Source organism: Asterias amurensis, chromosome 17, assembly GCF_032118995.1.
Source record: "Asterias amurensis chromosome 17, ASM3211899v1".
NCBI classification, from domain to species: domain Eukaryota; kingdom Metazoa; phylum Echinodermata; class Asteroidea; order Forcipulatida; family Asteriidae; genus Asterias; species Asterias amurensis.
Genome location: NC_092664.1, coordinates 3726668 through 3749936, shown reverse-complemented (window position 1 = coordinate 3749936; position 23269 = coordinate 3726668). Strand labels below are relative to the sequence as shown.

The 23269-nt window shown below is 40.2% G+C and overlaps 2 protein-coding genes across 2 annotated transcripts in view; both read left to right on the top strand.

Annotated features, from left to right (window-relative positions):
* Positions 1-610: 610 nt before the first annotated feature.
* LOC139949903 (transcription factor E2F3-like) lies at positions 611-11929 on the top strand. Its single transcript, XM_071948474.1, has 8 exons — positions 611-1202; positions 3773-3902; positions 4263-4482; positions 5383-5477; positions 6094-6197; positions 6837-6947; positions 8351-8468; positions 9602-11929. Exons 1-8 carry the CDS (start codon positions 912-914, stop codon positions 9808-9810), a joined length of 1278 nt encoding a protein of 425 aa, XP_071804575.1. The 5' UTR covers positions 611-911; the 3' UTR covers positions 9811-11929.
* Positions 11930-12982: 1053 nt separating this feature from the next.
* Positions 12983-23269, top strand: part of LOC139949642 (NPC intracellular cholesterol transporter 1-like) — a 28999-nt gene continuing 18712 nt past the window's right edge. Inside the window, exons 1-5 of the mRNA XM_071948093.1 lie at positions 12983-13278; positions 14383-15771; positions 16483-16718; positions 17563-17663; positions 21508-21671. Of these exons, the coding sequence (XP_071804194.1) occupies positions 13210-13278; positions 14383-15771; positions 16483-16718; positions 17563-17663; positions 21508-21671 (1959 nt within the window). The 5' untranslated portion in view covers positions 12983-13209. The remainder of the gene's footprint in view (positions 13279-14382; positions 15772-16482; positions 16719-17562; positions 17664-21507; positions 21672-23269) is intronic.

Here is a 23269-nt window from a genome sequence, read left to right as displayed (position 1 = left end):
TTGGAAACAAATATTGAATAAAAACCACAAACATTTATATTAATCCTAATAAATACATATTATGCCTAATCCATATAAATGAATAAATGAATACCGACCGTACCCGTTGTCTGCCAACGGTTCGTTGCTTGCCACACATGTTTAAAAAAAATACATATTTGTTAGTTAATTAATGCATTTACTTTTTTTATATCTTTTATTCATTATTAATTTTGTCAATCCTGCCGCTAGCTATGCGCTATTTTGTCCAGTGCCCCCTCTTTCACTGTTTCCCCTAACAACATAATTCCCCGCGAAAGTTTAAAGGGACAAGGCGACTTTAGTAGGTGGCCCTGCACTATGAATAACGTTTTGGTCAATATACTTCGTGTCAATATCAACAATAATTTGAAGATGTTACTTAAAAAATAGAGCCAGAAATCCATTAATAGTAATTTGTAACTTAATCATACAATAAAATACGAACTTAATGGCATTCTATTTTATCACCAACGCCTTAGCTTGCAACTCCCTGTTTTATCCACACTACAGGGCCGCGCTTTCCGCCAAACCACACGTGATGTACCTCTCCCGCGAAATACAACTCGCGCGCTTTGCCCAAATTAATTCACCTAAAATTTATTGCTTGGGTTTTGCTGGACCGGGCCAGTTGTTGCTGTTGTTCACCCTCTCGTAATCACCCCAATCCACCCCCTTTCATCAGTCATCACAACTTCTAGATCTCCATAAACACTCGTTAGAGTATCCTTTATCCACACATCTGTTTATTATTGTGGAATTTTAATCCGAACACCTGTAATTTGGAATCATTTTAGCCCCGAACTTTCCGAAAGGGAATCATAAAGGAACCCAGCTGTACTGTTTACAATACACCAGTGCAGAGTGCATAGAAAACAACGCATCACAACACAATGCCGAGGGGTGGCTTGCAAACTTCACGAAGAGGTAACTCCACTAGTAGTAACACAATCCTTCCCCAGCACCATCGGCCCCGAATTCTCATCACCAATCCAGCAAACCAGCAACAGCAACAACTCGAGGAAAATCTGACATTTTCAAGTCCGACTTTCGGTTCTGAAATCACGAACCCGTACCTGGACGACTCGAACTGGGCGGAGGGCTTCGAGGAGTTGTTGGACGTAGTGGATTGTACTCCGGATTTGACGACGAAAGGTTCTCGACCAGCTCTCGGCAGGCCACTGGTATATTTCCCTTCATATTTTTCAGGTTATGGTTAAATAAACTATGGAGTTTGTAATCAGGTAGATAGGTAATATTCGTGAACAAAACAAAGGGGGGGGGGGTACTTTTTAAAAATATATTTATAGCCTGTCATTGATTGTTTAGTTACTTTTGTCATTGCTTTGTGGAGCCATCTGGCCTAACTTCAAGTTGAAGTTAAACTTGGAAATCCAACTGACTTTTTGTCCAACATTTGTTGTAAACATTTATTACAAAAGAATTGCACTGAGTAGCAACAAATATTTCTATAAGTTTTCATGTTTGCTAGCTAGATTTTTTTTTTTTTTTTTTTAATAATGTTGCGGAAACATTTCTTAAAAAAGTTAAACTTGCTGCAACCACTTTTTCATGAAATAACTTAAATAAGAATAATAAACTCCCTCAACTCAAAATATTATTTTTTTGCTTCATTTTGATAAAAACTGGTGATGTGTGTAGCGCGTTTATACATGTTACATTTTTCCAAATTTAACAACCAATTAAACTTATTAAATGCTTTGTTTTTAGGCCCTACATGAATTAAATTGATTAACGAAGAAGGAAGAACTTTGAGGGGTCACTTCATCTGCTTGATAATTATGAACAATTCAGAACTGTAAACAATATCGAAGTATACAATGAAATAATAAACAAATACTAAAACCACCAGGCCTTGAAATAACCCACTGCACCAACAGCAATAGAGGGATCCACTAAGCTCTGTCCCATTGCGTATTGACCAATCACAACCCATTGCGCAACCAAAATAAAGTCTGACATGCATATGCTTGGCGCACGCGGCAGAGTTGTGCAGAAAGGCATTGGAGAGGCTCACATGTTCTACTTTCTTGCTCACACATGCGCTGTGGGTGGAGCCTAATGGATCGGTCTATTGCCATATGTTATTGCTGTTGTGCCCTTGGCAAAATTCCAATACAAATGTACATTTTTCCTCATGTTAAGGCCAAATAAAAAAAAATACCAGTTGATCGTCCCGATTTTTCAAAAAAGAGGAGGATGAGGGCCTTACTATTTACTATTTACTTTTTTTTTTCAAGATGGCCGCTAAGTATTTCAAATCAAACAGGCCACCAAGTCTTCAGTTTGATTCAACCGCAAACTTATTTATACCTATTAGTTGCATGAGGACCTGTGTTAACACTAACAGGGTCGGATAACACTAAAAAGATTTGCTGGTATAGGCATTCAATAATATTGTTTTATGAAACAGACGGTTACAAGTGTTCGAGAGCATCAAGTTAGATTCGGAAAAAGCTCCTAGGCCAGTCCTTTTGAAAAGATGGATTTTTTTTTTTAGAAAAATAGTAACTAGTTAAAAAAAGGATGCGGCCCCAAAAAAGGATGCGGGCGGGGACGATCAACTGAGTATTTTTTTTTTATTTGGCCTAAAGCCCAATTCATACTTCCTGCAAAGCAAATGCCATGAGAATTTTGATGTCACAACTCCGTAACTAATAGTTCACAACAGTTAAGCTGTGTTCAACTCCTGTGAAACACTCGCTGCGAAAACAGCCTTGTGACGTCAAAATACGATTTGTATGAACCTGGCTTTACCAGAGGAAAATTGCCTTGCCCCTTCCAGAGTGAAGTTCAAGGCCTGAAACACGCATTGCCTTTAATAATTTTTTCAATGAAGTATCTGTTTAACATTGGTAATAAGCTTGGGCGGTTCCAGAAATTTGGGGCTCGGTTCCGGTTCCAAAAAAAAGCTCGGTTCTGAGACATACCCGGTTCCACTCTAAATAAAACATAAGCCGCCCGTCCCGAGCTCACACACACACACAATTGAGCCGATCTATTTTAACTGAAAATAACCAAGTTAATCAGACATCGGTCCGGAGCTCACACACACACACACACAATTGGAGCCGATCTATTTTTAACAAAAAGTTAATACCAGAATACCCACCAAGTCAATCAGACATTGTGCCACCGAGCACCTATTCTCCATGCATTTATACAAGTCTGCAGTACATCCGTAGTGCAGTGTGTCCGTAGTGCATGCAGTGAGCCGTCTCTGTACATAGAAGTGTACATGCCTGTACATGCATACAGTACTGTGTGTTTTGTGCATGGGACAAGCTTTTATGAATATGGATATATCGGCAGCCAATCACAACGTGCTGTCTGGTTGGACTTTGGACTCTGTATATTCTCAGCATATGCCTAGGCATCTGTGCACTGTGTGTTGTATAATAATGCAGCCACATGTGATAGTTGATGCTCATGTCGGCTTGAAGCCTTTGCACAGTGTATCTGCGGTCACCGTTTTCATCATCAAGCCTCAATTTCTGGAGCCGGTTCGTCCCAGGATCGGCTCCACAGAGTATTTTATAATTGGGACTCGGGTCTTTTGAAATCGGAACCGACAAAAGCGGGTACCTGGTTCCACAGAAGAGTGGAACCGCCTGTCCGGTTTTCAATTTGGAACCAGGTAGAACGGGGTAACCGAAGGAACCGCCCAAGCTTAATTGGTAATTATTGATCTGTTAATTGATTAATTGATTCTATTTCTCTAACTATTATGCAGGCCAAGAGGAAGTTGGATCTAGACTTGTCTTCCAGTCCAGGTCTTATTAATGTTAGTTCTTTCAAAGCACCGAGTCCAAGGGTTACAAAGAAACGTGTGACCAAGCAAAGTCCCAAAAGTATGCCTAGAGGTAAAAATCATATCCGTTTACTTTCTTTTGTAATATATACTACAATCCCAGCCAAAATGCTTTGGCCACCAATTTGCAACGATGCAATAATCATTCCCTGTCCACTTGCCCCTGACAACTAGCCTTCTCTCCCCTGTCCCTCGTGTCCCCGCTCATTGTCCCTCATGCATTGTCCAGGACATGGTTATTGTATGTTTTTGTGTTTTTCAACAGCATCATCTTTCCAAATATATTCAGAGAAGAAATTCTTTAAAAGAAACTTTTTTTCTGAGAGTGTTGAGCTGTGCAACTTTGCTATTTTAAAAGAACTGAAAAAATTAAAAGAACTAAACCTTGATTGTTGTATTTTTAAACCCATAGTTGTTAAGTCACCATTAGAAAAGTCCCGCTACGACACATCGCTAGGTCTCCTAACCAAACGCTTTGTGGGTCTTCTAAGAGGCGCACGAGACGGGGTACTAGACCTGAACCAAGCAGCTGAGGTCCTGGAAGTGCAAAAGCGTCGCATCTATGACATCACTAACGTCCTCGAAGGCATCAAGTTAATCACAAAGAAATCCAAAAATAATATCCAATGGAAGTAAGTATATTTTTAGTCACTCTTTGGGTCGAACGGGTTCAGTTTAAGTTGGGCAAGTAGAGGAAATATTGGGGGTAATTGTGCCTTTGCTGATGCAAGAATTAAATTGTTTTTCCCCATGCACTACATGTACTTCTAGGGTGAAAAATAGAATTAGCAAACAACTTACCAACCAAATGGACCGAGAGTATAAATGCAAAAAATAGTTATTGGCCTGACGTTTCGACCCTAGCAGAGTCTTTCTCGAAGGCTAGGGTCTAACATTTTAGGCCTCCGAAACGCTATGTATGTTTTTCAATATGGTCATTGATAGATGAACATTTGATGGTCATCAGCTTTCAGTTTCCTTGTTAACTCGCCTTTCCAAACACACTACATAATATTCACAATAAGTAGCATGTGAGGCCTTTTTTAAAATGTCCTACGTAATACTCGCTGAAGTTTTGCTGTCGAAACAAAACTCAAATGGTGCAACCAACCATTCCTTAAAAAAGGGTGTTACAAGATTTCTAGCTTAATAATAATATTTATTACGGCAAACACATTAACAAGCACATCTAGACATTAAAAATATTTAAGAAAACAAAGTAAAACAACAGTGGTGTGCCCAGGAGAGCACAAAAGAAAAGAAAAAAAAACTATCGCCAAAAGGCGCATGTCTCCTAACATGGCTTATACCACACTGTCTTTATTTGTTCGTTGTTCACACATAGCGCACAAATGAAGATAGAGGGGTGTGTGCCAGAAGCGTTGAACGGGGACTTGAACCCACACTCTGCTGATGATAAACACCAGAGTTTAAGTACGCTGCTCTTCATCGCTTGGTCACTACACGCCAATAGCTTTTCATAAACACATCATTTAAGTTTATTGATGTTGAATCGTGTTGTCTTTTTACAGAGGTACAACCAACTCAGTAGCAGCCAAGCAGCACCAGTTCAGTCAGCAGGATCCCACTGCCCCAATTACAGCAGCTTCAGTCAATCTACATTCAGGTAAACTTGTAGAACTAGTTGGGGAAGTAGTGCTTTCTGCTCTACCAGATAGGTAGACTGGGCCCCTGTCTTTTTCCGCAAGGATAAAGACAGGTACCTGCTACTCAGATCCAGTGATTCCATTGGATACATGCGATGACATGAGCTTTCCATATGCCCAAACAGCAGTACACTCCTGTCATGTCCGCCATAGAATTTGACTGTGTATCTCTATGTGAAATGAATGTAGGTCAAAGGTGCATGTACACGCCGGCTGGAGGCCGGTCTCTGGCGTTATTCACGAGCCTCGGAGTGTGATCTTGGATGTTCAGGCTACCAGCCAGGCTTCTGATGTATGATACCAAAGCTAAAATCTGTATGGACTGTAGAGGGGGTAACCCTGTTTTCAGCCTCGGGAGTAGGTGGCAACGAAAAATAATTGATTGTAGCCCTAACCGGTGGCCTTCAGGCCTTGTGTGTCTGGCGACTTGCATAAAAAAAAAACATTCTTCATCAAATTTAAAGGCCTTGTGTCTGAATTATCATCTTTAAATTTCCACACCATGCAAAGCTTTGGAGTACTTTCCAATCAACACTACCTTTAAGGCATTAACCATTACTATGTTTGTGTGTACAGATATTGCAGACCTAGACATGAGGGATAGGAAACTAGATGATCTCATTCACAGTGCAACAGTACAATTAAAAATGCTCACAGAGGACCCAGAGAATGCAAGATATCCTTTTCAAAATTAAGCTGTAGTCGGGTTCACCGTTCCCGTGACCCTAGCCAGGCATAGTTCCTTCAGCCATGCAGAGTTCCTTCAAGTAGTTGGTACGACACTGCTCTGGAATGGCAAAGGTCATGGCTTCGAATCCCACCCTAGTAATATGCCTGTGATTTGTTTTCACAGAGCTCGGGAAAGTACCGAGTATACAGTGCTAACACACATCTGGGTATATGGGTCAAACCAAAATGAATATTCTTTATCCCTGATGCAAATTTAACATCTTTTAGAGTGAAAGAAAGTTTTAGAATTTTTTCAAACCATGTAGGCTCCTCAAAGCACCATATATTTGTTGGGGTCCAGGGCCAAAGTTAATAGAGCTGCTTAAGCACAAAAGGTAAAATTGTGCTTACAACTTACAAGGATTTGGTTACCAGGCTAACTGCATTGTCTCGTGTAGAAATTGTGGCTGGTATCCTGCTCATTTCTGCTTGGCAGAAAATTGTTATGCAATATTTTCTGCTTTTAAAAGCAGCTATATGAAATTGGGCCCTGTTTTGGCCCTAAAGCATCCCAACTCCCAATGTCCACATATCAACTTTTGGTTTCTCAATCTATCTGAGTACAGTTTCCTTAACTGCTGCTTACATATGCCTATGTAACATACCACGATATCAGGAGCATCGACAGCTTTGAAGACCAAACAGTAATAGCCATAAAAGCCCCGCCAGAGACCAGACTAGAAGTCCCAGATCCAAGAGAGGTGAGTCTAATCACAGGACGACTGTGTGGTAGGGTGATCTTTATTTTTTATTTTACATCTATTTTCCTGTAGAATTTATACTGGTCCTGGTCAGTGCATGAAATAGTTAACTGTAAGCGATTTAGGTTGACTCCAAAAAGTCATTGTAAACTAGAGCAAGTCAATTTACTTGTGTTTTGGTTTACGCCTGGTAATAGTAATAACTAGTTCTTGTAATAAACTAGTTCTTCTACAATAACATATTAATGTGCTTTACATTAGTGCCCTGGTCATTGGGCCCATAACATTCCTTTTAATCTTTCTTAGCTCTCTGGGAGTATAAAACCCTGGGCAACCGCAGCACTCCAAAGGTTTTTCATACACATTATCAACCTCTACCCTCGCAGGTACACATTTATACTTCTTGGTAAAGAGAAGCAATTATAGTAAAGCATCTTGCTCAAGGATACAAGTGTCATGACTAGTGTCATGGTAAGCACCATGCAAGCAGTCACAACTTGTTAAAGCCATTATACACTTTCGGTAAACAGTATTATCCAAGGCCCACACTTCGCGAATCACAACTTAAATATAAACTAACAAACCTGTGAAAATTTGGGCTCAATCGATCATCGGACTCGGGAGAAAATAACGGGAAAACCCACCCTTGTTTCCGCACGTTTCGCCGTGTCATGACACGTGTTTAAAATAAATCCATAATTCTCGATATCGAGAATTGATGTTTTTTTAAGCTTGGGCGATATCGAATTATTTTATTAAAATCGCCGATAACATATCGCGGATAATATATCGCGATATTCGATATAATCGCGATTAATTAAATTTGACATCATCAGTCTTCAAACTCCCAGTGAAAGTTGTAGAAGAGACAATCATAGCATAAGAGAGGTGTTATAATGGCCTATTCTTATGGTTTTACTCCAAACCTATGGGGTGCAAGATGTCTCAGCTAGGAAATACATCGCGATATTGCGATACTAAAACGATATTGCGATATATTGCGATATATTGCGATATATCGCGATATATCGATATTTTGATTAAAACCATTTGAACCGATATCGAAATCGTTTCCAAATTAACATCGCGATATTCGATAATATCGTGATATCGCCCAAGCTTGTATTGTTTTAATGTGTTCTCAAAAAGTCAAGCATTTCATGGAATAATATTTCAAGACAAGTCTTTCACCATTACCTTCTGCAAACCCTGTAAGTTATTTGTAAATCTGTGAACTTTTTTTCTTTTTTTCTGTCCGAAAGTGTCCAATGGCTTTAACAAGCTTGCACGCAAAGCATGCAGTCACTATCAGTACATCCCTACCAGGGGTTAGTGATAAGACATATAGAGGCTTGGCTGCAGTAGCATGAATTAAAATGTCGTGTTTGTTTGTTTGCTTGCAGAGCATCCAGATCTGGTTAAAGAGTACCAGAGGACAGATAGAAGTATATTTATGCCCTGAGGAATGCAGTAAAGATGACAACTCATCAGATACCAGTGGGTCGCCATGCAGTAGTAAAGGTAGGTCTCACTGACTGATGGTGTAACATGCCATGGATCACAGGAATAAATCCACAGCAAGAGGGTGGGATTATAAAAAAAAACCATTTGTTTTGCCCGAAAAGGGGCTGAGAAGATCTGACCCCCTACCCACTAGAGTGTCTGTTCGCCAATAAAACATGACCATAAGGTTGGAATTTCATCTTTGAGAGGGCAAGGCCATCATTAAGTTTCCAAAATCTTATGGTCTGTGGCAACCTTTTGAAGAGGCACCTAGGCTAAGACCCAGGGTTAGCAGAGGCCATGACCCTGCCCTCCGTCTAATTCCAGCCTAACCCCCAACAAGAATGTCCTGACTTTTGAAGGGGCATCAAGGCCAAGACTAAGTAGCCATGGCTTGCAGTCTGCATTTAATTTCAGGCCTGCCATAGAATCGGACCCATCCCCCCACACAGGCCTGTAATTTCGTCTTTAAAAGGTCAAGGCCATTGTTAAGTTTCCAAAGGGCACTACAATTTGAAAATCTTAAAAGTCTATGGCAACCTTTTGAAGGGGCACTAAGGCCAAGACCAGGGCAGAAGAGGCGGAGATCACTAATGTCAATCAATGAAAACATGCATGTCTGTTTGTACGTTCCTTGCACAACCTGCATCCAATACAGGCCTGTATGTGAGGGTAAGGGGCACATGGCATTTTCTCATTGAGAGCACCCTATGAGGAAATTGAATTTTTTTAATAGAGCCTTTCAAGGGAACCAGGGCAATGACCAGGGGGCATGGAGGCGATCGTCTTGGTTGCCTCCGTTAGGTATAAGGCCTTGCAATGTTGGGTCCTCTTTGACCTGGCCGAGGATGCTGCTTGATCATGTGGATGTATGTTCAGTTTGAAACGGCATCATCTGTCAAAATATGTTCAAGGAAACAAATTATATTAAAACAAAACTTTGTGCCCCCCAAAAATAATAAGGCCAATTAAGGATGCAACAATAATGGTTGGAGTGTCTTGCTTTAAAGAACATGATTGTCACGACCGGGACTCGAACCCACACTCTGCTTATCAGAAACCACCAGAGTTTAAGTAATTTGCTCTTAACGGCTCTACCACGGTGCGCCACAAACTTTTTTTTAAGACATTTTCTGTTCACCTCTCTTCAGGAGATCCAGCGTTAAAGTCTTCCACTCTTGATGAGGATGACATCTCACCACTCAACAAGAGCTTCCTGATGGAGACCGAGGACCAGAACAGCACCGATGACTTCGATGACTTTGTTCCGCTATCCCCGCCCGCCGTAGACGACTATTTATTTGCACTCGGAGACAACGAAGGCATTTCTGATCTATTTGATGCATATGATTTGTTTTAAGATGTTCAAGGGCCGTGCCACAAGAGGCAATTTACAGGCAACCAGTTTCAGGCAACCTCCAAGAAGATAAGATGAACAAATGTCCATTTCAACATAACTTTCTTTAGGGCTGTAAGAATAACAGTTGTTATTGTAATTGTTTGTAGAATAACCCCTGTGCTACCAAAGTGGTCCTGTAGCATGCACTGCATTTGGTTGCCTGTAAAAGTTGCCTTGTGTGACAAGGCCTTAACAATTTGTTTTTTAGCATCCGTGAGAATTAATCCTTAAGAATTCAGAGTGCTTGAAATCTGCTGTCAATCAATTTTGAATTCATGCACACCAGAAGTTCCACAATTATCAATCAATTGTTAAATTAATAAGGTGCCAATCCAACAGTCGTTGCTCATAGCGCCGATAAGCTTCATTATAATATCAAGTTACTCGTTGGATCAGTACAGTTTTTAATGTAATAATAATACATGTACAGGGAATTTAGATGGCACTCTACAAAGTAGACTGCGCCTGTGCGGCCTAACACACGTGTGCAATTCGATTGTTTGACATTATGGCAATGGTGGCCTTTACATACAAGGCATCTGGGCCTAATTTCATAAAGCTGTTAAGCAGAAAATACTGCTTTGCAAATTTCTTTGCTAAAGCAAGAAATGAGTGGGGTACCAGTTGCAACATTGTAAAGTTTCTAGAGTTTTGGACGGTAACCAGTTTCTGTTTTAAGAAATATTTTTCTGTGCTTAGCAAGACTGTATACTTTCAGGCTTTATGAAATTGGGTTCTGTTCACTCTCTCTTGAGTGAATATTGACTTTTATCGTTGGGCATCCATCTTGTACTTCTCCCATTTTAAATGAGTATAACCAAACTGAGGCCGTAAGGGCACATAGTCTGGTGCATATTTGGTAGAGATTTGAATTGGTATGAAAAATTTTAGAGGCGCTGAATGGCGCAAGATGGGGAACTAGAGCTCTTTCTATATGTGAAATAGGCATGGGCGACATTTCAGCAAGCAATATGTGATATCTTTGATAGCAGTGGTCGTTGTCTGCATTGATATATTGTTGCATGAACAGAGTTGCTCCCTGACATGGCCTCTTCCTGATATGGCCTCTGAAATGGCTCTCCATCTTGCGCCTTTGGTGCTCTAAAATATTTGATCAGTAATACAGTATGCATTAGGACCAGTCACAACTATGGGTGCGTTCAATTAGCGGCCCCGGGTGGACCCGATCTGCCCCTGGTACGTTCGAATAGCTGCGATGTCATTCCAGGGGCTCCACCCTGGTACAATAATAAATAGGGAAAATAGATTGGATAATGTTTTAATAATGTGCAAAGTTTAACTCTGAATATGCTTTCTAGTTGTATAATATTTGGTTTGGTCTCTTTATAAAATGAAATATTACTGTGCTTGATATAGGGGGGGGGGGTAGAGGGTAACCCCCCCCCCAATGTTCCAAAACTTTAAAGGAACACGTTGCCTTGGATCGGTCGAGTTGGTCTTTGAAGCGTTTGTAACCGTTTGTAATAAAATACATATGATTAGAAAGATATTTTAAAAGTGGAATATAATGATCCACACACAGATCACTCAAAATTGCATGGTTTTCCTTTTACCTGGTCAACTAACACGGTCGGCCATTTATGGGAGTTGACTTGAGTCAAATTTTTGACTCGCATAAATGGCTGACCGTGTTCGCGAAGTAAAAGGAAAACCAATCAATTTTGTGGCAAATTTGTGTGGATCATTATATTCTACTTTTAAAACATCTTTCTAAACCATATGCATTTTATAACAAATGGTTACAAACGCTCTTACCAAATTGACCGATCCAAGGCAACGTGTTCCTTTGATACTATTTTCCTCTTGTAAAGAAGTAGCTCTTGAAATTCCTTTAAAGAATTTCTTGAGATTCCTTATCAAGCATCAAATGAAATGAATTGCAAATGGAACAATGCCTTAACTTTTCTTATTAATTATCTGAAAGTGCCTCACAAGAAGTGTTCCTTATAATTTTGGTAAATTGTAATGTGTCTTTTTCTAATGAAGTGTTTCCTTTATATGAACTTTTATGAAATGTTAATAAAAAAGAAGTTGCCATGATTTTGGCGACACAGAGAATTAAAAACTTGTATCGAAAGATGTGTTTTGTTTTTCTCGTTTTCGAAGTGTTTGCCCTAAACTTTTCTAGTAGCAGTGGCCAGCAGGCAGATAGTTTGTCATACTCATTACAAACTAGTATGTCAGCTTCATTTGAAGAGAAGTTGGACTGGTTCTTGGTTATTTTAACTGCTGTTGGCATGCATACACTTAAAACAGAAAGCTGGTTACTAAGGTAGCTATCTGTAACCTGGTTAATCTCTGGCAAGAGAGGGTGCTATTACAGTTCAATTATTAAAACTATAATTTGTCACTGCTTGTTTATCGCGCACTAACTGGACTTCAACAATCTAGCACATTTCTGTCTAGAGTTTTTTTAAATTTTACTGTATGACAAGGTGTAAAATAAAGGTCTGATTATCTAACCTTAGATAATTACCAAGCATTGTCTTTAACTTCCGGTCGGTTCCATTTCCACCAACGTTCAATTTAGCCATGAACTTGTTAACTTTTTTATATATTAGTAGTTGTGTAAGATTTTATTTATGATTGAATAACACAACAGGAATGCTCCTTTTTGTGTGGGGGTGCGTCACTAGCACTATTGTTTGCTGAGTCACATGACAACATGGTACGATCAGAGAGCACCTGACCTATTGCCCACTTACGAGGGGTCAACAGTGAGTCAACACACTAAATACAGTAATCACACTTGTACGTGATTGGTCAATTTTAATGAATATTCATAGTGCATTTACCAAGCCGGTCTCAAGCTGAGGTATAAGCCTGTAAGACAAGCCACGGACCGACAAATATATATCTGTAAAAACAGAAGAAACTGATGAAAACGAAACCTGCTACTTTATTTCGGCAAAAAGAACACATTTAAAGAATCGAGCACCCAAAACATTATGAAAACCCCTGTGAGTAATCCCTTGATTTAATTTTAAGGGCAGCGTTCTTTGAACAATTCCAAAGTCTAAGAACCACTTCCTTTGAATGCAACACTGACGTTACATTGTCTATGGACCAGACTAAACTGGGTAGCGCTGACGAAATTCTACGCGAAATTCTCGTCTGCCATTCATTTTTTGACGTGCATGCGAGGAAAAGGGGGTTCCAAATCGCCTACGCACAAGTTCAGAGTTTCCTGCCTAAAAACGTGCATTCTGCACATTTTGCAACCTTCAAAGACCGCCTTTCTGTCGCGCACAGGAAATAGCTTAGTACCCGTGAACGACATAATTTGGAAATTATCGCCATTTTTATATAGAGAAAGTTGAAAGGACGGTCGAAATAATCATGGAGCGTTGTCGAAGTTCGCTGATGTTTTTGGTGTTGGGTGTGTTCGTTTCTGTTGGATTCGTGCAGGTAGGTTTGTTAGAAGTGTTTAAGTTATCACCATTTTGTCTTGATTTGAAACAAAACACAGAGCTATGTCTCACGTATCGGGAGGCCTATATAAACTAGGCTAGCAAGTGAGGTCAATATTAAAGACAATTATATAGACAAGACTGACAATCAATGACGATGAGTTGACAACATGACCGGTATGCCCGTCCCGTGTACGGTGTTGTTGTTTTATTTAAATTGACCAAAACATAGCAAAAGCTTAAATTTGTTCAATTCTTTCAAATTCTAAAGTAAATACTAATTGTTTTAGTTGTAAGGTTAGTTGGGTGTACTGTGTTAGTGTTGGGGTTTTGTGATAATATTCAGGGAAAAATTTTACGACCTCGCCACCAACTTTGCGCATGGACGATGACCGACTGATTGGAGCGTTGAACAACAACACTCACACACACAAACAGCATAAACATGGCGGAGTTCGATGTCACTGGGAGTAAAAAACGGTCAAATTTTGACCTTTGTTACGCTATTTTTCTCTCATTTTTTTCTGGATGTATATATGCGGTAACCCTTCTTCTCAGGTAAGAAAAAAATTCAGTGGTTTTGGAGTTATTTAACGCCGGATAAATTAGTGGCGACGACCGGAAGATTATCCATATTTAGCCAAGTTGGAAAGTTTTCCTTATCCTGCCACCACCTTTTCACATGTTTTGTTTCCCCCCCCAAAAAAAACCATTGTTCTTTAATTTTAGTTAGTTGATTAAGCAGGATTTGTTGGGCCTACCACTGCCTTGTGTCTTGTAGAAAATAAAGTGTAAGGTAGAGATTAGATTATTGTATAAAGATTAATTTAAAGACTCCAGAATTTAGAAAGGCTGACCAGCTTTTTTAACTGTTTGTTGTGACATGACTGTTTCTGAAACCGTCCTTGTTTTGGTCAAATTGTACAATTTCTAGCTATGCTTGTTTGTTTTTGTTTTTATCAACTACTTTTCAGATTTCAGAAAGGCCGACAAAATTGTTTGGTTACTTTTTGTGACATGAATTTCCGAAACCTTGTTTTGGTCAAATTGTACATTTCTAGCTCTAAATGTTTGTTTTTGTTTTTAATAATTTACTTTTCAGGTTTCAGGGAAAACACACGAGGAGGGATATTGCATGTGGTACGGCCAGTGTGGAAAACGTATTGGCACAGATCACCCACTGAACTGCTACAACAATATACCGGCTCCTGAACTAAAGGACCCAGAAGCCCTGTCTATTCTCCAAGAGCTGTGTCCCCATCTAGTCAAAGAGAAGACTCACACATGCTGTAATCTAGACCAGCTGAAGACTTTTCAGAACCAGACGAGTTTAGCAACACAGCTGATGACCCGCTGCCCAGCTTGTTACCGGAACTTCCTCAATTTATACTGCGGAATGACCTGTGACCCAAGTAACAGCTTGTACATTGATGAGGTCACAATTCAGGAGTCTATTGAGGAGACGATTGATGCCCTCAACTTTGCTGAGAAGGAAGCCGACGATGGTCTCTCAGTAGTCGAGCCTTGGGTGGATAGCGACCCAAAGAGCAACGCCAGCATCCTATCCGTCGTGTACTTCCTGCAGGATGAGTTTATGTACGGGATGTACAACAGCTGTAAAGGGGTCAACTTCCCAAGCTCAAACGAGAAGATTTACTCCCTCCTGTGTGGTCAGTCTGCCGAGACGTGCACCCCTCAGAATCTGCTTGACTACATGGGGAACATCAACAACGGACAGACGCCGTTTAACATCAATTTCACCATTATACAAGGGAATACACCCTTCCAACCGACCGCCATGAAAGCCTATGAGACTAATGTCTTTCCTTGTTCACGGGCCATCGATAACTCCTCCCAACCCTGTAGCTGTCAGGACTGCTCTGCAGCCTGCCCGCCTGTCCCTCCATACCCACAGCCTCCACCTCCTTTTACAATCCTTGGCATGGACGGCATCATGTTTATTCTCATCTGTGGCTACAGCGGTTTTGTCGTAACCTTCCTCTTGGCTGTTATGATATCCTGCTGCTTGAACCACATGCAGGCCCAACCAAGTCGCAGAGAATTACTCAGCATCAACGACGACGACGACAAAACACCAGTCCGTCCTTTAGTCTCCCAAGAAGACGTTGGCTGTCGGGAAAAAATCGGTGCAGTCTTCCACCAGAAGCTGTCTGGCGGCTTCCAATGGTGGGGGACAAAGTGTGCCCGGTATCCCTTCTTTGTGATTCTACTTGGTCTGATTCTCGTGGTAGGCTTATCCCTCGGCATCCTTCTCCTTGAAGTGACGACGGACCCAGTCGAGCTCTGGTCTCCTCCGGAGAGCCGCTCCCGCCAGGAGAAGAACTATTTTGACGATCACTTTGGGCCGTTTTACCGCACTGAACAACTGATCATCACTGCCCCGTCGTATAATTATACAACGTTTCAAGCGAGTGGCATCACTGTGAGACATTGGTTTGGTCCTGTGCTTGATCTTCGTGTTCTTATTCAGGTAAGCATTACATACATGTACTGACAGTATTGTTAATATCAAGTATTAAACCACAAGGGAAACTGACTGACTAACTGTTAAATAATTTTGGGTTGAACAAAATTTACTAGAGCGGGATTTGAACCATCGACCAACTGAGCTACAAGTGTATCTAACCCTCTATTTGCATATGGGACACCATGCTACATATCAAAAATGAAATGAAAACTAAAGTACAATAGACCCCTTACATTTGCCGCCATCATTGATGAAACTCCATGAGTTGTGCATAGAGCGTAAACGCGTTCACTTTGTCATTGTTCGTCATCAACGATGGCGGTCAATGGCGTCATGTGATGATACAGGACAAAGACAAACAAGTTATACCCTGTACAATACCTAAATGGTTACTAGTGTACAATTTACAAACGAAATTCTCAACTAAATATAGGCACAAAAATAGCACCCAAAAAACCACACATCAGGTTAAGCCCGGTTTATACTTACGAATGCGATACGCATGTTGACCTCACTTATTCAATACGAATAAATGGGAACAGTTGAGCTGTGGGCAACAGTTGAGCTGTGGACAGCACCTGCAAAATATTTGCAGCGAAAACAGCGCGATGATGTCAAAATTCCCTTCGCATTCGCAGGAAGAAGGGGCTTTACAAATATAAGAATTTGCATGCAGTACATTATTATGGGTTTGTTTCATTATTTTGTGGATAGGTACTGGACCTTCAGAACCAAATCGCAGGAATCACAGCCTTCTACGAGAAAGAAAACCGCACCATCGGCCTTCAAGACATCTGCTTCAAGCCAGAAGCACCAACCAATAATAACTGCACCATCTTGAGCGTATTGAACTACTGGCAGAATGACATAGAGAAACTCAACAGCTCTGTAAAAGATGGCCCATACTTTGTCATTGCTGACTACCACACTCATCTGATTTCCTGTCTAAGGTTAGAATACTAATATGAATAATAGTCTTATGTAGCGCATAATAGAGAGGTTTCACAAGCATACGGATACAGATACATACGATAATCGTATCATTTCACGTGCATGTAATACGCGCATCAGATTTGGTTTTGCAATCATAAAACTATTACAGGCCGGATATTTCACGGAGGCGACAGGCAATTGCCTCCATGCCCCCTGGTCATTGCCTTGGTGCCCTTGAAATGCTCCAGTAGAAATTTACAATTTCCTCATAGGGTGCCCCTTACCAAGGAGAAAATACCAAGTAACCTTGATGCCCTTGCCCTTTCAACGTTATGGCGTGTCAAGGCCGGTTTATAGTCGGTCGCGCGATGGTCCGGTGATGGAAATCTCGACGCACGAGATTGCGCTTCCAAATTTGTGTTGCGCTTCCAAATTTCTATCGCGCGACCATCGTGCGGCCGACTATAAAACGGCCTTCAGCCCTACTGTAGGCCAAAGTATAGACACATGTGAGAAAGGTTTTGTAAACATTTTTTTCACTTTCTTGTCACATTGGAGAATTTGATTGAATAGTATTTTTGTTCATTTTTATAGATTGTTTCGGACCCACACATTAAACGTGTGTCAATCATGTTTCCAACAAGCACATCAAAGTTGAGATGCTTGTTTAGTTGCATATTCCCCATATTTTCCTGGTCTTTAAAAGCATTAATTTTTACAACTACCAGGCTACTCATACAGAGGGAGATGTACTGGTATCATACAGAGTATTGATGCTGCATTATTAGAATGGGTTAAAGTATTGCCTAAATCTTCTTATGTTTTGGTAAACAAATCCTTGAATTTGATTTTTTTCTGCAGTGCCCCAGCATCTATTGATGATTCCACAGTGCAGCACTATCCTTGTCTGGGGACATATGGTGGACCGATCTTTCCTTGGACAGCAATGGGGAGCTATAATGGTAAGTCAAAGAAAATTAAAGCATGGCTTGAATTTTTTAAAGTTCTCCCTTTTTGGGTATTGTGTTGTAGACCAAGCAACCTTTGCTTACAGTAGGTGTGACCTTGTACATTCTTGGGCCTTTCTACCAGGCAAGATACTGCACTGGTCATACAGGAAAGTTTTTCATTTTGTGTCGTAATTTCCACGTAAGTCCAAGAGTTAGGAAAGGAAAAGCTGGACAAGTTGTAAAAGCTGGACAAGTTTTGAGATGTGCCCCCTTTCATCATATCAAAACTTGATACAAATTAGACATTGCAATCTTTATAAAATATAAAGATTTGATTTTTTCTTCCATTGAGCTGTGTATATACATGTAAATCATGCCTGCAGGAAGTCCAGGCTTGGTGGCTCTTTTGTAAACATGTAATGTCACAGGTCACATCGTCTTTATACAGTTATAACAGCAATAGTTTGTGAGTTGAGTAACCATTGCATCATTGAGAGGGCAAGGCCATTTTCATTTTGCAAAGGACACTAAGGCCAAGATCAAGGGCACCAGAGGCCATGGTCTCTGTGACCTCCATGTAATTTCAGGCCTGTGACGCAGACGACAATTTTCTGTGTGCAGTCACTGCATGTTATCAGACCGAAGGCTGTTATAATCTAGCATTTAAAAACCACAAATCATTTGAATAGTTGAATAGAACATTCCATCTTTCAACTCATGAACATAATCGCACCATTGCACTCATAAACATTCATTATTTGTAATTAATGGGAGCCAGTAGAGTTTGTGTCAACATATGTACTGAGTGCAGGGCATGACTGCATGACTTGACATTTTGGGAGTGCAAACACAAAAAAGATGAATTTAGATTGAAGTCTATTTGTCCTTCTTATAGTGGAGTCAAGGAGGTACAAAAGTTTTGTTTACAGAGGCTTAAAAATACCGACCGCTACGGGCTAGCACCAAGGTTTCAAAGTATTTGTCTTTTGATAACTCTTTTCATAACAGGCATTACTAAAAAAAAAAAAAAATGGTTATCTTTTTTTGGCAAACTATTAGTACAGTTATCTTCAATAGTTTAAAATCAAAATTGTTCATGGCCCGAGGTTTTGACCCCAGACATGCTAGAAGGCTGAAAGAAAGGCTATTTTTGGGGAATTGATATCATAGGTCCTTTTGGTAGGTTTTGAAACTGTAGTCTGAAAAGCTTACTGATTAAAGACACTGGACAGTGGACACTATTGGTAATTGTCAAAGACTAGTGTTCACAGTTGGTGTATCTCAACATATATACATAAAATAACAAACCTGTGAAAGTTTGAGCTCAATCGGTCGTCGAAGTTGCAAGATATTATTAAAAGAAAAACACCCCTGTCGCACCATAGTCACACGAAGTTGTGTGCTTTCAGATGCTTGATTTCGAGACCTCAAATTCTAAATCTGAGGTCTCAAAATCAAACTCGTGGGAAATTGCTTCTTTCTCGAAAACTACGTCACTTCCAAGGGAGCTGCTTCTCACAATGTTTTATACCATTAACCTCTCCCCATTACTCGTATCAATAAAGGTTTTATTCTAATAATTATTTTGAGGAATTACCACGTTAGTGTCCACTGCCTTTAAATTAAATAGTTACATTATATTTGAGAAAACCGTAAAACTGAAAACCTATCAAAGGCGTTTTGAATGTAGGGTTCAGGATTTCAGACTGTGTATTGTACACACAATGACACATCTTTTATCCTTAACCTGTTATGTAATTCAATTCCATTTTATCAGCTATTAGATTAAACAGTTGTTATTGTGTTGATAACAGTTGGTATTTGTTAGTGCGTCATAACTTAAACCTTGCTTGCAACTTCGTGCTAAGCAAAAATGAGCAGGGTACCAGTCACAAATGTGGGATTCAATGGTATTTTTGCTGGTAAATTGTCAAAGTAAACGCTAATCTTTGTTGGGCTGTATTAAAACAAATATTTAGAAATGTCCCAGGGCTCTGAGTTCAAGAACAATGGCCTATCAATATTTCGTGGTTTGTACACAGTGTGGTTTCATATCATAAAAAAATATCTTGTTGTAGGATACATTTTGACCTGGTTGATAGGTTTAAAGGCACCGGAAACTGTTGGTAATTACACGTACTCAAAATAATCGTTAGCATAAAAACTTACTTGGTAACAAGTAATGGAGAGCCATTGAAAGTATAAACATTGTGAGAAACGGCTCCCTCTGAAGTAACGTAGTTCTGAGAAACAGGTAATTTCTCACTCAAATAATAAAAGACTTAAGCTTGAAGCCTTTTATTTTGCATCTGATAGCACACAAACTACATGTAATGCAACAAGGGTGTTTTTTCTTTCATTATTTTCTTGCAAGTTCGCTGACCAATTGAGCCAAAATTTTTACAGGTTTGTTATAAATGCATTTAATGTTGGGATCCACCTAATGAGAATACTAGTCTTTGACAATTGCCAAAGGTGTCCAGTGCCTGTAAACCCTGGAAGAGCATAGAACTTGTATTATTCTTTGGATTCTTTGGTTGGTACTTTGTGGTTACTTTCGGTTTTGGTTTTTGGTGATTTCTACTTTCTATTTTTCTACTTTGTTATGACAACTTGGAAACGAACATTCTTTCATGTCTTCAAAGTATATTTCCTGTTCTGCAGTTTTTGTTTTGTTTTTCATTTGTTAATTTAAATTGAGGGAAGTAATTAAGGCACATGAACCAATATGTTCTACACATGGTCAACTTTTAATGTTCTGTATAATTATGGTTACATGCCTTTTTCTTTAAATAGGTTCTGTTGGTCTGGAAATTTTTGTGTTTTAAAGCTACATCTGAAGTGTGTACTTGAGAACGAAAGAGGTCCACATACATGTAATGTAAGGGCTTGAAACACTGTTACACACGTCCACTTAGTGTTATTTACAGTGTTAAAAAAATAAAATTGTCCCTATACAAAAAATAAGTGTTCATACAAAGCAGAGGAATGTCCACAGACAGACTGCAACACAGAGTTGTGTGTTAAATGTTTTTAATCTGATAAGTTTGACTAACTTACGGGATTCAGTTCATCCTCTAAACACTGTGTCCGTTTCCCTTGATATTACGAAGTACGTACAACATTGCATTCCCTTTATAGGGTCATCCCTCTGCTGCCGCTTCCCAGGTGGTATCGTAATCATCGGGTCCGTTCACCGGCGGCCCACAGTAGGCCCAAGGGGTCAAGGGTTAGGGTAAAGGCTCAGGGCTGTGGAGTCGAGGGGAGATGCCGTCCGCGCGGCCGGGGTCGGTCGCCGTCCTCCTACCCTACCCAGCCTGCAGTCAGGCCGGGGCTGGGGACCGCTTCCTTCCCGATGGCCGCGGCACTTGACATCTCGGTCGCTCTCGTCTCCAGACCCGTCTTAGCCTCTCGGCCAGGTGGTCCCTGGCTATAATTATGGCAGTTAGCCTACAGGTTGTATGGCTTCTAACTTGCTACCCTGAACAAAGATATGACAAAATAGGGAGACCACTAACCATGCTTGTAGGATACATGTAGGTAACTCAGTTGGTAGAGCACAGGTACATGTACTAAAATTCAGAAGTTGTAGGTTGAAGTCCCACTCCATTCAATTTTCCTTAGTTCAATCCACAATGATTTTTTAAAATGTCAGCTACATTATATATGAATAGGGTTTGAGCTTCACTCTTGAAGCAGCACAGCAATTTCCCTCTGGCAAGGGGCACTTTTTTTTAGGACAATGTTGAATTGTAGTGGAACTTTGCAAAGGGCACCACGACAATTGCCGTGGGTGCACAAAGTTCGCACATGTAAACAAACTAATAAACAAATAAATACTTTATTTAAATTGCAGACAAGATCTACAACAATGCTTCCAGCCTCTCCATTACGTTCCCCGTGAACAACTTCAAGACCGGTGACCCACGTCTAGAACCTGCGCTTCTTTGGGAGAAAGCTTTCCTGGACTTCATGAAGAATTACAGCAATCCTGATCTTGTCATTGCGTACCAGGCTGAGGTGAGCTCCTGACTAAAGATTACAGTATTATTAAGTTAAAGGCAGTGACACTTTTGGTAACTGTCAAAGACCAGTCTTTTCACCTGGTGTATCTCAACATATGCACAAAATAACAAACCTGTGTAACAAACCTGCACAAAGTTGCGTGCTTTCAGATGCTTGATTTAGAGACCTCAAAATCTAATTCTGAGGTCTCTAAATCAAATTCGTGGAAAATTACTTCTTTCTCGAAAACTACGTTACGGCAGAGGGAGCCGTTTCTCACAATGTTTTATACTATCAGTTTTAAAGTTCGCCTCGGGTGCTATTTTCCCCTCGTGTGTACAAAACGCCATGGACCCCGCCACAGCATGCAACAATTGTATTGGACCACTTTGGTCCTACACGTTGCTTTAATGTGAGGAGGAATAAACTTGTATATTGGACCACTTTGGTCCTACACGTTGCTTTAATGTGAGGAGGAATAAACTTGTATATTGGACCACTTTGGTCCTACACGTTGCTTTAATGTGAGGAATAAACTTGTATATTGGACCACTTTGGTCCTACATGTTGCTTTAATGTGAGGAGGAATAAACTTGTATATTGGACCACTTTGGTCCTACACGTTGCTTTAATGTGAGGAGGAATAAACTTGACACTTATAAATAAATTGTCAAAATGTTTGAATATATGCCATAGACTCGCAGAGTCTATTGTGTATGAAGAGACTCCCCAGGGAGCTGAGAAAGATTACAGGAATTTTATTGGTAAATGACCAGGGCATTGTCTTTGTCAAAACATGTAGTTATTATTATTAGAAATAAAGGTTTGCTTTCAGAGAGATAAAGGAAATAGAAGAGCATTATTTAAGTGGATTTCTTGAAAAACCTCTGCGGCTTTTGAACACTGTTCATTGATTAAATATACTCTAATTTATGTATAACAATACTGTATTGTGATGTGATTGCTTTTTGAACAATTCTGTAGGCCTATAAGTTAGTTTGTTTGTTCATTGACTGTAGATATTATATAGCAGAACTAGTACCAGCAATTTATCTCTTATAGTGATGGCTTGTAGAAGCCAAATGTTGTACATCTGAAAACACCCACAGGCCTGATCAATACTTCATGGAGGCAACAAAGGTATTTGCCTCCATGCCCCCTGGTCATTGCCTTGGTGCCCTTGGAATGCTCTCAATAAAAATTTACAATTTGTTTGTAGGGTGCCTTTTTACCGGGGAAAAAACGCCTTGGTGCCCTTGCACTTGCAAAAACGAATCATACAGACCTGTACCTATTATTGTGCAAGGGTGTGTTGTGGCTAGGCCGTCTTGGCAGTCTACTTAAGTTCTGTGCCCAACTTCATAAAGCCTGTAAGCCCAAAAACGTGCTAAGCACAGAAAACTTGTGCACAGCAAAATTAGGTTACCACTCAGTCACAATACAGTACATTTACCATGGCTGTGACAGGGTACCCCACTCATTTCTTGCTTAGCAAAAGAACTTTTAAAGCAGAAGTTTCTGCTCAACACTAAACAACTTTATGAAATTGGGCCCAGGTGGTTGAAACATCTGAGTGTGGTTTTTATTCCCAGTCATGACATTCATGACATTTG

Coding starts and splice junctions, on each gene's coding strand:
- LOC139949903 (XM_071948474.1), top strand. CDS start 912: ATGCCGAGGGGTGGCTTGCAAACTTCACGAAGAGGTAACTCCACTAGT. Junction 1,203..3,772: donor CAGCTCTCGGCAGGCCACTG/GTATATTTCCCT, acceptor ACTATTATGCAG/GCCAAGAGGAAGTTGGATCT. Junction 6,198..6,836: donor ACCCAGAGAATGCAAGATAT/CCTTTTCAAAAT, acceptor CTGCTTACATAT/GCCTATGTAACATACCACGA.